We start from the raw sequence: 15,853 nt of genomic DNA on the forward strand, positions 1-15,853 counted from the left end.
TTAACCACAAAAAGGAATGAACTAACCAGAAAAAGGTGTGAGAAAGATAATCTCAAAATTTTAAAGAAATCAGGCCAAATAAAGGGTTTTTCTATTAGAGATAATTCATTAACATCCTAGGACTTAGTCTAAAAAACAACAAACTTGCAGGCAAACTTAATGATTTCCTTTATTTTTTTCTACAGATGTCATTCATTGGTTGATTTCACTGAGATAAATGCATTAAGATCAAGAAATTCTGTGGGTTCAAGCCTATAAAATCATAAATCATGAATAGACAGTTGAGCTTCTTTTGAATTTAGTCAAATAATGGACACATCTAGTTCAAAGCAAAGACATTTCATGGGATATAAAAAGACAAAAACAAGAAATGATTCTGTCTTAAGACTTTATTATTCTTCAGTTTGTCTTTTATTTTAAAGGACTTCCAAGGGATGATTGTTGAATACTCTGTAATTCCAACAAACTTGATAGAATTTTTAATTTCATATTGAGATAAATGTTTAGGACAAAATATACATTTTATTTAAGGCTCAAAGACCACATTTTCTCTGAAATTTACTTTCTCATACTACAAAATTATCAACTTATTCACAGAGAAATTAAAACATTAGGTATCTACAAAAAAAAAAGTTCTACTTCCTTGTAGAAAGAAAAAGTAGAAAACAAAAATAAGAATTGGCAAAAAAATTAGGAAAGAATATTCTTCACTGGAGAATTAAGGAAATTTTCATGAAGTGGGTGACAATTCAATTAAACTTTAAAAAAAAAACAGTTTTTTAGCACCTAAGAATGGCAACAGTCATTCCAGAAACATAAAACAGTAGACATAATGTTATGGAGGAGAGAAATCAAAGTTTAAGTTGAAGGGAGACTCCTTCTACAACTATACTGGTGTAAAGAAATAACTTTTTTACCTACAGCATTACCATTTCCTTTTTACTTCTCTGATAAATATAACCATTTGTAGTTGGTTCATGAACAATTGAATTATTAAATATAGACAAGGGTATCTCTTATAACATATGTAACTAATACATATCCTGGATTTTTTCTTCCTTTCAGTAAAATCATTGTTCAGGTTTGATGTATCATTACTATTTTGTGTTATATATCAACACTCTAATCATGGATTATCTTACATTTTAAAATTCTCAAAACATGTCAATTTTTTCTGGGGAAAAACAATGTTTTGATAATCCTGCACAGTGCAGTCTTGATTTTTGTGTTTCTCAGACTATAGATTATGGGGTTCATGAATGGAGGCAATATTGTATAAGTCATAGAAATCAGAAGATTCTGGATTGGGGATGTATCTGAGAGGGGACCTAGAACTGTGACCAAGGCAGCAAGGACAAATAAGAAGAAGATAATCAACTGAGGAGAACAGGTGGACAAAGCTTTGTAGCGTCCTTCCACAGAGGGCATTTTAAATACAGTGGAGAAGATGTAAGTATAGGATATAATTAAAAAACCAAAGCAGAATAATACTATAGTTGAACTAGCAGCAAGGAGCACATACTCAGTATTACGAACCTCAGAGCATGAAACCTTCAAGACATGAGGGACATCACAAAAAAACTGATGGATCACATTGGATCCTGAGAAAGGTAAGCGGAACATGTTCCCTGTATGTATAGCTGAATAGACACACCCAGTGAGCCATGAACTGGTTGCTACCCAAATGCATCGGGCTGGTGTCATGATTACCCCATAGTGCAGGGGCTGACAGATTGCCACAAAGCGATCATAGGACATGGCTACAAGCAAAGCAATCTCTGTTGCTGCAAGGAAGCTAAAGAAAAATATCTGAAGAGCACAGCCAAGCAAAGAAATGGTTTGATTATGTGTCAGAGAATTCACAATGAATTTGGGAACAGTGACTGAGATGCAGCCGATATCCAACAAGGATAAGTTACTCAGAAAAAAATACATTGGAGAGTGAAGGTGTGGGTCAATGACAATGGCAGTGATAGTGAGAAAGTTACCCATCAGAGCTGCCATATAAATCAGCAGGAATAGCATAGCATGTAAGACTTGTAGCTCCCTGATGCTGGAATATTCCATGAGGAAGAATTCCATGATGATGGTGAAATTAGCCATGTCTGCTTGTGTACTATAATTCATCTTGAAACAACATGAGTAGAGGATATCAGATTCTAAAAGAGAGAAAATACAAACATCTAATTACATAGAAAGTTGAAGAAATTCATTACCACTAATCATGTTACAATGGCAATGACATCATATTTAAAGATCCTAGTTAATACCTCATTGGGAGTGGAACTGGCACTGTGAAACTTGGGCATAATTGGTCCCAGAGCAGAGACCTGATTGCTCTATAAGCTTTTAAAGATACATAAAGGTATATGCAAGTGTATGAGAGAATAGATGATATATTTGTCCCAATATATAACTGTTAGCTAGCTTTAGTTTTTCAATATATATTTTCCAGAGAAATAAAGAAAAGACTTGATAGCTTAGCTCATGAAAAGGATGTTTTCATCTCAATGGGATTCTTATGAGCTTTGACCTTTTGAGTTCAGAAAATGGTCAAAAAATAAACCCCATCATAGACCTAAAGACTGAATCATCTAATCAAAGGGACACTAACATACAAATCAAATTTAACCAGTATATAGAAGTTTTCCAAGGCAGTTATGATGCCATATATATATTTTGAACCCTTACGTTCCATTTTAGAATCAATACTGGGTATTGTTCTAAGGCAAAAGAGTAGTAAGGGCTAGACAGTGGGGGTTAAATGACAACTAGGAAGTGTCTGAAGCCAATTTTGAACCCAGGACCTCCCATCTCTGGATCTGGCTCTCAATCAAGTGAGCCACATAGCTGCCCACAATGCCTTATATTTTAGTATGTGACTAATAATATTTTTAATCTGGTTTAAGAGATGGACTTGGCTGTAGCAACTATTTGAAAATTTTATCATTATGATATTGGAGGGTAATGGAAAGAAAGAAAACTTTCTGTTAGCTGAATTGGATTTAAAATTTTCCTAGACATGATTAGGCTTTAGAGTAAATCAATCATTCTCTCAGAATTCATATTCTTCATTTATAAAATCAAGACAAAAGTTGTGGGTACTCAATACATGACTGTTACAACAAAATATTTTGAAAACTCTAAGGTAAATATGAATGAATTACTTTTATTAAAATATAATTTTTGAGAAGATGAAAGACAGATCAATGTACAATTAGCAGAGGTAGTGGGGAGTTCGAAATTAAACGTTAGTCTCTTGGTTCCTTTCCCCTTCCAGTACTTTTCTGAGTTAGTCATTCATACAAATATTATAATCTCCCTAACTCCACTGCAACACCATCCTAAACTTGGAAGAAATGAAAAGACTAAAACATTAAAATGTAAACTGGTGAGATTTTAGATGAAAACACATACTCAATCCTTGAATTTGTAGGAAGCTTAAATAGCTCAATTGTATGTAAAGGGTCTCTATCATAAATGAACAATATACAATGAACATGATTTCAGATCTTAGAATATATCCATACTTTTACTCCTGACTATTCACCTACACAAATTTCAAAAGGAGTATGGAAAATGAAATTGACTGTATTAAAATTGCCCTCCCTGGGGAAATCTGGAGTGGCTTTCTGAGGAACTGGACTCAAGCTAAAGGTGACTATAGAATAGGAGAGGAAAGATTATTTGGTTCCATCATCCTCAAGTGGTACCAAAGATAAAGAGAATGCTGTGGAGTCAGTGGTTGAAGGGTAAAAAGACTACAGTTATCCATTAAGTAGCTAGACTGGTCTAATAGTAGGCAAACCTATGGAGCAAGTACAATCACCAAGTGACCTGCTCAATCCAGACAGTGATTTGGCACATTTAGCTGAAACACTGAACTCACGGAAAGGCAAGCTCACCTGGACCAGGCATCCTGGAGAAATAGTGCATCTCACCAAAATCCAGGCCAGTTACCAAACCACCTTTTTTTACCCAAATGCTCTATTTGTTGGAGAGTAGGACCCTTGTATTGGGACAGAAGCTCTATTATTCCAATGACAGTTTTGATTATAGTAACACTATTTTAAAATAATTTTCATCATTTTCAATTTAAAAAAAGTGTTTTTAAAGCCTTATACATTAGTATGGTGTACAGGACAGTATTCCACGTAGTATTGAAACTTTTCTAAAAGATGATTCATCTATATGGACACAAAAATATTTGTTTCAAGTGAATGTATAACCTATTACATGAGTTTGTTCATTGACAATTTTTATTCATTTATTTTAATTTGATAAATTAATAAATGCATATTATTTGTTAATTTAATTGATCAATATTTGAGGTATACTTTTCTTTAAATAACACAATCCATCACACACATTTGCAGTTTGTACCATCAAGAAATTTTCTTCCTGTCTTATCTAAATAATTTTGATATTTTTAGATTATTGTGCTGAGCTTTTCAGAATATTTAATTCTGGAACACAGGGGACATATACTTTAAGGCCAAGGGAAAAATTTCTGAGGTATTAAGATGGTAAAATTATATTCATAATTGCCATTTATACATATACCTAATCATTTTATACTCAAAACATGAGATAATTTCACTACCATTTATATATATATATATATATATAGTCATCCCTAAAATAGTAATAACAGTAATAATTTTATTATACTGATAATTGATGTTAGATAAAAAACTATCTTTCTTTTTCTTATCTATCCCAAGGTTTGCACAGTGATATTTCAACTATGTTCATTGATTAATTGATAATAAGTTAGTGGTTAGATTGCCAGGCATGAAGTCAGGAAGACTAATCTTCCAGAGTTCAAACATGGTCTCATACACTTCTTACTATATGAACCTGAGTAAGTTACTTTGTTTTGTTTTTTTGTCTCAGTTCCTCATCTTTAAAATGAACTGGAGAAAGAAATGGGAAATGAATCCAGTATTTTTTGCCAAGAGAACCCCAAATGGGGTCATGATGCTTCAGACAAGATAGAAATGATTGAATTTGCACAAAATGTTAATAGAAAAGGAAGCTATGAGAAGACCAAATATCCCTCTGGGAAGGAAACTCTACAACTTTATTCCAAATGAATTGCATTCTTGGTTACCTGCAGTCCTGAGAAGTTATGTGACTTGCTCATTGCCTCAAATATAGGTTGTGTAAAAAACTTATACTTAAACCCAAGACATTCTTCCTTTAAGCCATCTTTCCAGTCACTTGTATGCTACTTCTAAAATAAAAAACATTGATGGTAGCATTATTCTTAGTTTCCAACTTGAAGTACAAATACTTTGAGAAATTTAACTACCTTCCCTTGCTCAATTTCACTTGGGAAAATATTGTACATCGACAGTTACCTGATGCAAAAGTGATATCTGTCTAAGTGTGATAGAATAGTAATAATAATAGAAATAATAACAAAAAATAATAAAAACAACAATTAAAATTGATACTTATCATAATCAAGTCATCCAAGGAAACCAGTTAGAGACTATAGGTTTCATCCTCACTTTATGGAGAAGAATCTGAGGCTCAGAGAGTTTAAATCATTACCCTGTATCCATGCATCTACTGTTGTTAAAGAATCAGATTGAAGTTTTCATTGTTATACCATAACACAATGAATCTCTGAAGTATACCAACTCTGATAGAGATCCAAATCAGTATACTGAACTCACAAATGGACCAGATATAAAATGGGAAAAATGCATGTGAATAATTTAGCTCCCCATTTCACACACACAGAGGTACAGATATATACATGTGTGAACATACATTTATATATATATATATATATATATATATATATATATATATATATATATATATAAGGATATATGTGGGTATCCATGATATATGGACATTGGAATTGATGCAGCTATTTTCTTTTACCTATTTGTATGGACTAGACAGGATCCAAAGGGTATGACTTTCTCCACATCAATTTTGTTCTCATTTGGAGTTTCAAAAAAGGGGAGCTGAAACTGGATCATGTGAAGCTATTGGCTGTGATGAAACAGTGATGATTTTTAGATGAGGAGAAATATATTGCCAAATGACCTTCAGAGGAACCACTTCCTGAGGTCCCCAGAGAAGCCAGAGTTGTCTTTCCTTATTAGTCAGAGATGCTCTGACCGTTCCCTTGAGTATAATTAGATACGGTACACATTATTTATAAAAAAAAAAAACATAGGAAAATTACATGTTATGTGTAATTCATGAATATTCTATGGAGAACCTATATGTGATTTTGATCTTTTATGAAATATGATTTTTATATTTGGTTTTTCTTAAGTGCAATTTTAACGAGAGAATTTGTTCTATTTTGTGTTAAAAAAGTAAAGTATAAATACACACATGTCCATTATGAATGTACCTCCCTTTCTATATGTAGGTGTCATTATTACTCAAAGAGGGAGGAGTAAAATGATATTACTCTGTTGGAGTCAGTTTATAATATGACCAGCTGTGGCTGATCAGACCCTTATGAGTTAGATCTCCCACAAGTGTTTGTACAAAGTACCAACATGAAGAATTCTCTAAAAGCACATATTTCATGTTCTTCTGAATTATTGAAATTATGTTTTGCTCATACACTACAGGGTCTTTGAATTGGGCATGTCAAACTCAATGCTCCTGTGCCAATGACTACCTTGTTTCAAAGGTGATACCAGAGTTCCAACATTTCTGCAGAAAGAAAATATGGTCATATGTACATATTATATATAGAAATATTCCTATATATTTACTTATAAATATATGTACATATACAATCATATGTTTATGCATAGGTATCATGTGAAGACTGCTTCGGCTGAACAGACAAAAGAAACCAATATGAAGGTTCAATGGATGAGAAGGCGACGCAGCAAAGCACTGTGGAGTGCTTAGGGCATGTTGGAGCACAAAAGACAACAGGGCCATCCAATGCAGCTGAGGAAGTCTCCAGGTGTAAAGATTTTTCGTGCCACTGGACCCAGGCTTCCAATGCCGAGAGAGTGGGACTGTCTCTGCATCGACTTTTCCACTTAAATCTCCTTCACGCACAAGTGTTTTTGTGCACACTCATCTATACACCATAGATGAAAATGCACAAATACAATCATCATCCTCTGTTACCGAGAGACTACTACTACTATATATAAATTTGAAGTGTATATAACCATATATGTTATATATTTAAATAGAGTGATGGGTGCTGAAAGTATTAAAAGAATGAAACCTTTTTTTTTTAGGCCATCAAAAGGGATGTGCATCAATTAGATTCTATTGTCTGACATCTATTTTAACAAAGCATAGAGAGTAAATGGAAAAGGTCAATTTCTACCTTTCAAATATGTCCCATAAATTTATTTCCTTGTCTCTTACATCACCTCCTCCACCACAGCATAATATGGTGTATGGCTTCCTCAGAAGGCTTTTTAATGACCCTTGCCTTGGCCATGTTGGTTGAGCAAATATGTTATAAATGTGGTTAGATATTCTAATGCCCAGATGTAAAGGTTAATGTCAGTGTAATTTTACATTTTGTGGATGATTAATAAAATTATAGCTCAAGTATTGACTGAAAAGCAAAGCATTTTTCACATTCATCAACTTATATTCTCCATTTGGTATGGCATTCATTTTGTTATCTGAGAACTATACATACAAAATCATTTAAATCTAGAAGCCTACCTTAGGCAACAATGATTTTGTAAGGGTAGAAGATAAGACAAAAATATGAGATGACAGAGGAAGTGTGGATTAAGGGGGATGGTGGTCAGCAAAATAGACTTTTTAGCAGAGACAACAAAATTAAAAAAGAAAAAAATTATAAACAGAAGAAAATAGGAGGGAGGGAACTACATAGTCATCATGACTATGAATATTAATGAGAGAAACTCACGTGTAAATGTGAAATTAATAGAAGAATGGATTAGAGACCAGAATTGAATATACTGTTTATAAGAAACATCCTTGAAATAGGTTGCAAAATTATATTAATAAGGGAGCTCAATTTGTTTTTTCAGAACTAGCTAAGTGTAACCATAAAATAAATAAGAAAGAAGGTAAGAAGATGAGTAGAATTTTAGAAAAGTGACATAATAGAGACTTCTGGAGAAAATTCAATTTGAATAAAAAGGTGACTACAATTTTCTCAGCTATACATAGACTTTCACAAAACTTGATAAAGTATTAGGCATAAATGCCTCACAAATATATTCAGAAAAGCAACATTCTATTTGGAAAAAATATAATAAAAACTACAAATAGTACAGGCTCCTTGAGTCACAGAGTAAAACATAATTGGAAATTAAATGATCTAATCCTAGAAAAATGAGTGGATGAAAAAACAAATCTGTGAAATAATATTTATATTAGATAAGAATGGCAATGAAATAGCATAGCAAAACATGAGATAAGAACAAAGCAGAACTTAGGAGAAAATATATAATACCTAAATGATTGCATAAGTAAAAAATGAGAGAGAAGAAACAAATGAATTATATATTCAAGTAAAAAATAGAAAAAGAAAAAAATTTAAATCCTCAATTAAACACTAGAATGGAAATCTTAGAAAACCAAAGGGAGATTTATAAAACTAATTTTTTAAAAAATATTGAACTAATGAACAAAACTAAGATATAGTTTTGTGAAAAACCTAACAAAATACTTAATCATTGTTTTTTTTTTTAACTTAGGGAAAGAAGGAACTACCAGGATCAAAAATGAAAAGGGTAAATATATCATGACTAAAGATGACATTCAAGAATTATTGGGATATATGTTGACAATTATATGGCAATGAAACTGAAAATTAAAAGAAGTATATGAATTTTTAGTAAATTCAATTTCTGAGACCAAAAGAAAAAATATTTAAATCTTTAAATGATTATTTTCAAAAAAGAAATTAAAATAAGTGAGTAATAAAAAGGTTCTGCATGGAAAGTTGGGAGGGATGGAGAAATTGTAAAATGTTAGAAAATGAACATTAAAAATTATATCTCCATATAATCTAAAAAAATGAAAAAAATAAAATAAATTTAAAACATATGGTAAAAATAATCCCTAATAAAAAATCTCCACAACCAGATGCATTTACATGCAAATTCTACTAAATGTTTAAAGAACTATTAATTCTATTGCTTTATGTCCTATATCAGTGATGACAAACCTATGGCACAGAGTCAAAGACGGCATACAGAGAGCTCTGTGAGGACACATGGCCACAACCCTCAAAACTGGAGTTTACTAAAAGAAAAACAGAGGGACTCTAGTGGAGCTTCTCCTTTCCCCCTCTCCACTGGGCCTGATGACATTTTTTTCAGATCACCCTCCCTTCTAGCCTATAGGGTAAGGAGAACAATTCACAGATAGCAGAACTAAAGGGGACCGGAGTCCTGAGGTCACTCTCTTACCCCTTTCTACACTCTTTGAGGACATTACTCTGTCTAGAGGCCCAATAAGAGCATTTTATCCCTCCCCTGAATGGGGAAATGGGGCATCAGCCCATTCCTGCAACTCAGTGGGGGAGGGGGAGATAGGGCATGTGGTCTCTGAGGGGGTAAGTATGGCACTTGGTCAGGAAGGTAAGGTAGGGGAGGGTTTCCAAAAGGTTCTGCCATCTCTGTCCCATATGATGAAATAATTAAAGAAAGAATCTTACTAGATTCCTTCTCTACTATTTATGGTCTGGATACCTAAACCTGGGAGAGCAAAAACAGAGAATAAAACTGTAAACAAATGCTGCTAATGATTCTTGAATGAAATTAATGAAATCAAAGATGAAACAAGTATGGTCTTTATCTCCACAGTAATTCAATAGTAACCTACCACTGCTAGCTATAGCACTAATTCAAGGGGATAAAACTGTGATGTGGGATTTTCAGTTTGGCCAGGCAGGAGGAAACTATGTTGTCACTCCAGAGTAAGGAAGGAAGGAAATTTATTATGCATGGATCCAGATCGGTTAGCTCCTCAGGGCCTTGATGCAAGGAGCTCTGGCTATTGTATGCACTATCATTGAGGGTATCCATAGGTTACAGGATATATACATAATTAGGGATTTCTATGGGTTATAAACACAAACTTAATGCACAACTACAGGCATCAGAACATCGGCAAGTACTGAAATCAAGAGGTTTGCAGTTCAGTCAAGCAGGGAAAGTCCACTCCTACATCCTGCTATAGCATTGTGTTTGTAGCAGGGTCAGTTCAGCCTGATAAAGCTAGTTCTTAGAGCATAAGGAGGTTCTTTAAAGGGGGGATCTGAGGATTTTCCACTATAATTGACTAAATTAGAATAAGCTATGAAGAAAAAGCTATTACTCTTTGCAGATGACATGATAATACACTTAGATCATGCTAGAGGAAAAAATAATTTTTAATGGTTGAAACAACATATTACATAAGACAAGTTTCAAGATATGAAACAAACCCATATCAATTTGTAAGAATTCTGTATATTTTGAAGAAAATGCAAGAGAAATAGAAAAATAAATTTTATTTAAAATATTGCAAACTATATAAAACACTTGTGAGTGTTCTTAACAGTACAAACTTGGGAACTATGTGGACATAATTAAGAGATACTTTTCACATGAATAAAGACATCAAAAAATGAAAGAAATAGTAATTTTTATGGGTAGGTGAAGTAAATGTAATAAAAATGAAAATTGTACCAAATTAATTTATTCAATTACATATCAATTAAACTATCAGGAATTATTAAATAGAGGTAGAAAAAAATAAGAACATTCCTTTTTCTTGCCTCTTTCTTTTTATAATTTACCCCATTCTATTTCTTCCTTCACTTTTCTCTCAGTGCAATCCTCTTTCAGCCCTGGCTTGATTTTTTTTATATGCCATTCATATACATACCTATCATTTCATACATACATATTGTTCTGTATCATCACATTTACATATACATCATGTTATTTTAATAAGCTTACTTTTCCACCCTCTTTCTGAGTAAATTCCTTCTATCTTCTCCTCTACTAAGCATAATTTTTGAGAATTACAGAAATGCTCTTTCCATGTAGGCATATAAACATTTTTTCCTTAAATGAGTCATTTAAATTTTCTCTTTCGTATTTACCTTTCTGGGGCTTTTCTAGTGTCTCATATTTGCTCTTAAAATTTTTTTTAGATTTGGCTTATTCCTCAGGAATGCTTAGAAATCTTCTATCTTATTGAATGACCATTTTTCTCCTGAAAGAATATGCTTAGTTTTCATGGATAAGTGACTCTAGGTTTTAAACCCAAATCTTTTGCCTTCCCGAATATCATATTCCAGGTTTACAATCCCTTAATATAGAAGCTGCCAGGTCATGAGTGAACCTGATTGTAGCTCCATGGTATGTAAATGGTTTCTTTCTGGCTATTTGGAGTATTTTTTCCTTGGCTGGGTGGCTCTGGAATGTAGCTATTACATTCCCGGAATTTGTCATTTGAGGATTTCTTTCTGGAGATGATATGTGAATTCTTTCAATTTCAATTTCATTTTTTAAAGAATCTCTGGGCACTTATCTTTAATAATTTCTTGTAACATGAAATCCAAGTTGTTGTTGTTTTTTTCTTCATCATGAATTTTGGGTACTCAAATAATTCTTAGATTGTCTCTCCTAGAACTAATTTCTAGGTCAGTTTTTTCAATTAGACATTCCATTTTCCCCTTTTTTTCATTCCTTTGATTCTGCTTTATTGTTTCTTGATTTCTCATGAAATCATTAGTTTCCAGATGGTTAATTCTGATTTTTAACACCTAGTTTTCCTTTGTCAGTTTTTAGTTCTCCTTCTTCAGTTGGCCCATTTCTTCTATAAATTCACTTCTCCACTTTTCCTCTACCTCACTTAATTGATTTTTGAAGTCTATTTTGAGTTCTTCCAGACTCTGTGTTCAACACATATTTTTCTTTTGGACTGTGATTTCTGTGTCTGCACCTTGCTCTTTGTCACCATAAAAATCCTCTAGAGTTAGGTGCATTTTTGGTTGTTTTCTTATTTTTTCCTATCTAATTATAGGTAATCTCTGTTTTCTGGGAAGTCGGGTTAGCCTCTTAAACTTCAGTCCTTCATTGATGCTATTTTTGGCTTATTTTCTGGGTTATTACCAGCCTATCAGATGGTCTGGGGACTGAGAACTCTGAGAGTACCCTTCCTATGCTGATTCAATCAATGCTTGAGATTCTGATAGCTTAAAGACTTTCCTCAGGCTTGGGTGTAAGCTTTTGATTTCAGTCTGAAGTTTATTAGATCAGGGGCTGACCAAATTCTAGCCCGAGACTTATGCTTAAGTTTTGGGTATCAAGGTGTTTTTGATTCAATCAGGCACACCCTCTATTGCCCTGTCCTGGAGCTCCAGCTCTTAGTTTTGGGCAAAAATATCTCAGGGAGCCTTTCCCTGAGAATTGTGTTCATACCCCAAATAGTGGATTATGTCCTCATCCTAAGCCAAGACTAGGATTCCTGGCTTCACTCTGGGCCTGCATGGATTGGCCCCATATTGCTCTGTACTAGGACTCTAGGGTTCTCCACAGGTTTGAAATTTCAAAGGATATGAGTTGGCTTGTACTACTATTTGTCTTGGCAGGATCTCAGGGTCTGACTTAGATAGAGCTTAAGTTCTGAACCCTTGAGAGCAAATGTGGGATGTGGGGAGGCAGGGGCTTGGGGTTTGCTCTTGGCTTGCTCTTCACTCATTGTTATACCTCCTGCTAGCTTTGCTCCCCACTCACCTCAGTTCCCCAGATGGTCTCTGTCTACATTTTGGGATTTTCTTTTTTTTTTTGAAGGTTGTTTCACTCTATCTCCTTGTTAGTTCTTTCACTCCTATATTTGTTTTGTGGTGCTATTTTACTCTTGGGCATGGGGGATTTTCATGGTGAAATGGCATTTCTACTCTGGCTACTTCTCTATTTTGGCTTTACCCTCAGAAGTCCCTCCTCTGTACTTGAAAAAGTGTCAGGGTGTATCATGGCTTATGAGGCCACTCATTAATCTTTCAAATAGGTCATAGTAAAATAGATAGAGAAATGTAGGCAATGTCAAAGAGCTTATGAAACTCAGATTTTTCTAGTAATTATTAGCTAGAAAATATAAGTTGACTTAAGAAGGTTTTCAGTAGCTCTTTTCCCTTATTTGGGGACCTAGTTACCTAAATCTAGAAATATTCAAGTAAAATTTGATCTCTTGGAGAGAAAGAGACCATATTAGAGACAAAGAGAGAGACCAAAAAAGATGGATAGAAAGATAAAGAGACAGAGAGTATAATAGAAAAAGTGAGGCAAGGTGGGTGGTGGCATACCAGAAGAAAGATAAAAATAATAATCCTAAAAATAATTATCCCCATTTTGGCTATCTGTTCAAATATAGTAAATAATTATGAAGCTTGGCATAAATATTCTACTGTTCTCTTGAGTATTGTGGAATATAAATGGTTTAGATATGGTTAATTTGGGCTTCTAGTTCTCATGGAATGCAGTGTCATTGGTGAATAAGACACATACAGAGATCACATTATGATAAAATAATTCACAATAGATATGTTAGAGAAGTTTGAACCAAAGTGTTCCATGTAACATAAGGCAATAGATCATGCAAGCAAGATGTGTTGGTGCTAGCCTCCAGACTATTGATAAGGTTAAAGCTGATAGTTTTCTTGATCTCTGGAATTCTGAGATGTAATTGAAATAAAGCCATTTGATACCTAAACTAAATCTTACATCTGAATGATGAGTCTCTAGGATTGGAACTGAAGACTACACTGATAAAGAAGAGGCAAACTGACCCAAGACAGAAATAGAGGAGTTCTAAACTGTCATTCTAATGAATCAGGGGATTGAGCCCCTGAGTAACCATTGAACTTCTGGCCAGAATAAATAACAAGAAACAGATACAAAATTTAAAAAATAAAAAGGCAAATCAGGGGTTATTCTATTGAAAATTATAATAATATCTAAGTGCGTTTCTTTTTTTTTTTTTAAACCCTTACCTTCAGTTTTGGAGTTAATACTGTGTATTGGGTACAAGGAAGAAGAGTGGTAAGGCCTAGGCAATGGGGGTCAAGTGACTTGCCCAGGGTCACACATCTGGGAAGTGTCTGAAGCCAGTTTTGAACCTAGGACCTCCTGTCTGTAGGCTTGACTCTCAATCCACTGAGCTACCAAGCTGCCCCCTTAGTACATTTCTTTTTTTTTATGGTTGTTCTTTTTTTGTTTTTTTTTTATTTTTAATATTTTATTTGATCATTTCCAAGCATTATTCATTAAAGACATAGATCATTTTATTCCCCCCCCCCCCCATAGCTGACACATAAATCCACTGGGCATTACATGTTTTCTTGATTTGAAACCATTGCTATGTTGATAATATTTGCAATAGAGTGTTCTTTTAGAATCCCTCCTCTGTCATGTCCCCTCAACCTCTGTATTCAGGCAGTTGCTTTTCCTCGGTGTTTCTACTCCCATAGTTTATCCTTTGCTTATGAATAGTGTTTTTTTCTCCTAGATCCCTGCAAATTGTTCAGGGACATTACACTGCCAGTAATGGAGAAATCCATTACGTTCAAGTATACCACAGTGTATTAGTCTCTGTGTACAATGTTCTCCTGGTTCTGCTCCTCTCGCTCTGCATCACTTCCTGGAGGTTGTTCCAGTCTCCATGGAACTCCTCCACTTTATTATTCCTTTTAGCACAATAGTATTCCATCACCAACATATACCACAATTTGCTCAGCCATTCCCCAATTGATGGGCATCCCCTCGTTTTCCAGTTTTTGGCCACCACAAAGAGCGCAGCTAGGAATATTTTTGTACAAGTCTTTGTGTCCATTATCTCTTTGGGGTACAGACCCAGCAGTGCTATGGCTGGATCAAAGGGTAGATATTCTTTTGTCGCCCTTTGGGCATAGTTCCAAATTGCCCTTCAGAATGGTTGGATCAGTTCACAACTCCACCAGCAATGAATTAATGTCCCTACTTTGCCACATCCCCTCTAGCATTCATTACTTTTCTTTGCTGTTATGTTAGCCAATCTGCTAGGTGTGAGGTGATACCTCAGAGTTGTTTTGATTTGCATCTCTCTGATTACAAGAGATTTAGAACACTTCTTCATGTGCTTATTAATAGTTTTGATTTCTTTATCTGAAAACTGCCTATCCATGTCCCTTGCCCACTTATCAATTGGAGAATGGAGCATTCCTTTATATCTAAATTGTCTTTTTCTGGCTTCCTGTAGGATTTTTTCTTTTGTTTGAGAGCTTTGAAATTTGGCAATTACATTGCTGGGAGTTGTCTTTTGGGGGTTTGGTGTAGAAGGTGTTCTGTGAGCTCTGTCAGTGGCTGTATTACCCCCTTGTTCTAGAATATCTGGGCAATTTTCTTTGATTATATCTTGTATCACGATGTTGAGTTTGGTGTTTATTTCTGGCTTTTCTGGAAGTCCAATTATTCTTAAATTATCTCTTCTCCCTCTATTTTCCAGATCTGTCACCTTATCGGTGAGATATTTTATGTTCTCTTCTAATTTCTTGATATTTTGGCTTTGCTTTATTAATTCTTGCTCTTTTACATGATTGTTGTCTTCCAGTTGCCTGATTCTGGCCTTTAAAGCCTGGTTTTCCTTTTCAGTTTGGTCACAACGGTTTTGTAGATGCGTGAATTTCTTTTGCATTATTTCCCACTTTTCCTCCCAGAAGGCTTCCATCTTTTTGGTCATTTCTGATTCAAATTCTTCATGGGTTTGTGGAGAGTTTCCATTTCCTTTGGAAGGTTTTGGAGCATTTTCTTGTGTATCGTCTTCTATCTCCTCTGTATTTTGTATTTTGGCTCCGTAGAATGTATCCAAAGTCACCCCTTTCTTC

The 15,853-nt window shown here is 34.3% G+C and overlaps 1 protein-coding gene across 1 annotated transcript; it reads right to left on the reverse strand.

Moving 5' to 3' along the window:
- Nucleotides 1–1,164: 1,164 nt before the first annotated feature.
- On the reverse strand, nt 1,165–2,103 carry LOC100028587 (olfactory receptor 14I1-like). The gene has a single exon (XM_001378546.3). It carries the CDS (start codon nt 2,101–2,103, stop codon nt 1,165–1,167), a length of 939 nt encoding a protein of 312 aa, XP_001378583.3.
- Nucleotides 2,104–15,853: the final 13,750 nt, after the last annotated feature.

The sequence above is a fragment of the Monodelphis domestica genome, chromosome 6, assembly GCF_027887165.1.
Source record: "Monodelphis domestica isolate mMonDom1 chromosome 6, mMonDom1.pri, whole genome shotgun sequence".
NCBI classification, from domain to species: domain Eukaryota; kingdom Metazoa; phylum Chordata; class Mammalia; order Didelphimorphia; family Didelphidae; genus Monodelphis; species Monodelphis domestica.

Bases quoted from the DNA above. Each gene is read 5' to 3' on its own strand.
- LOC100028587 (XM_001378546.3), bottom strand. From the start codon at position 2,103: ATGGCTAATTTCACCATCATCATGGAATTCTTCCTCATGGAATATTCC.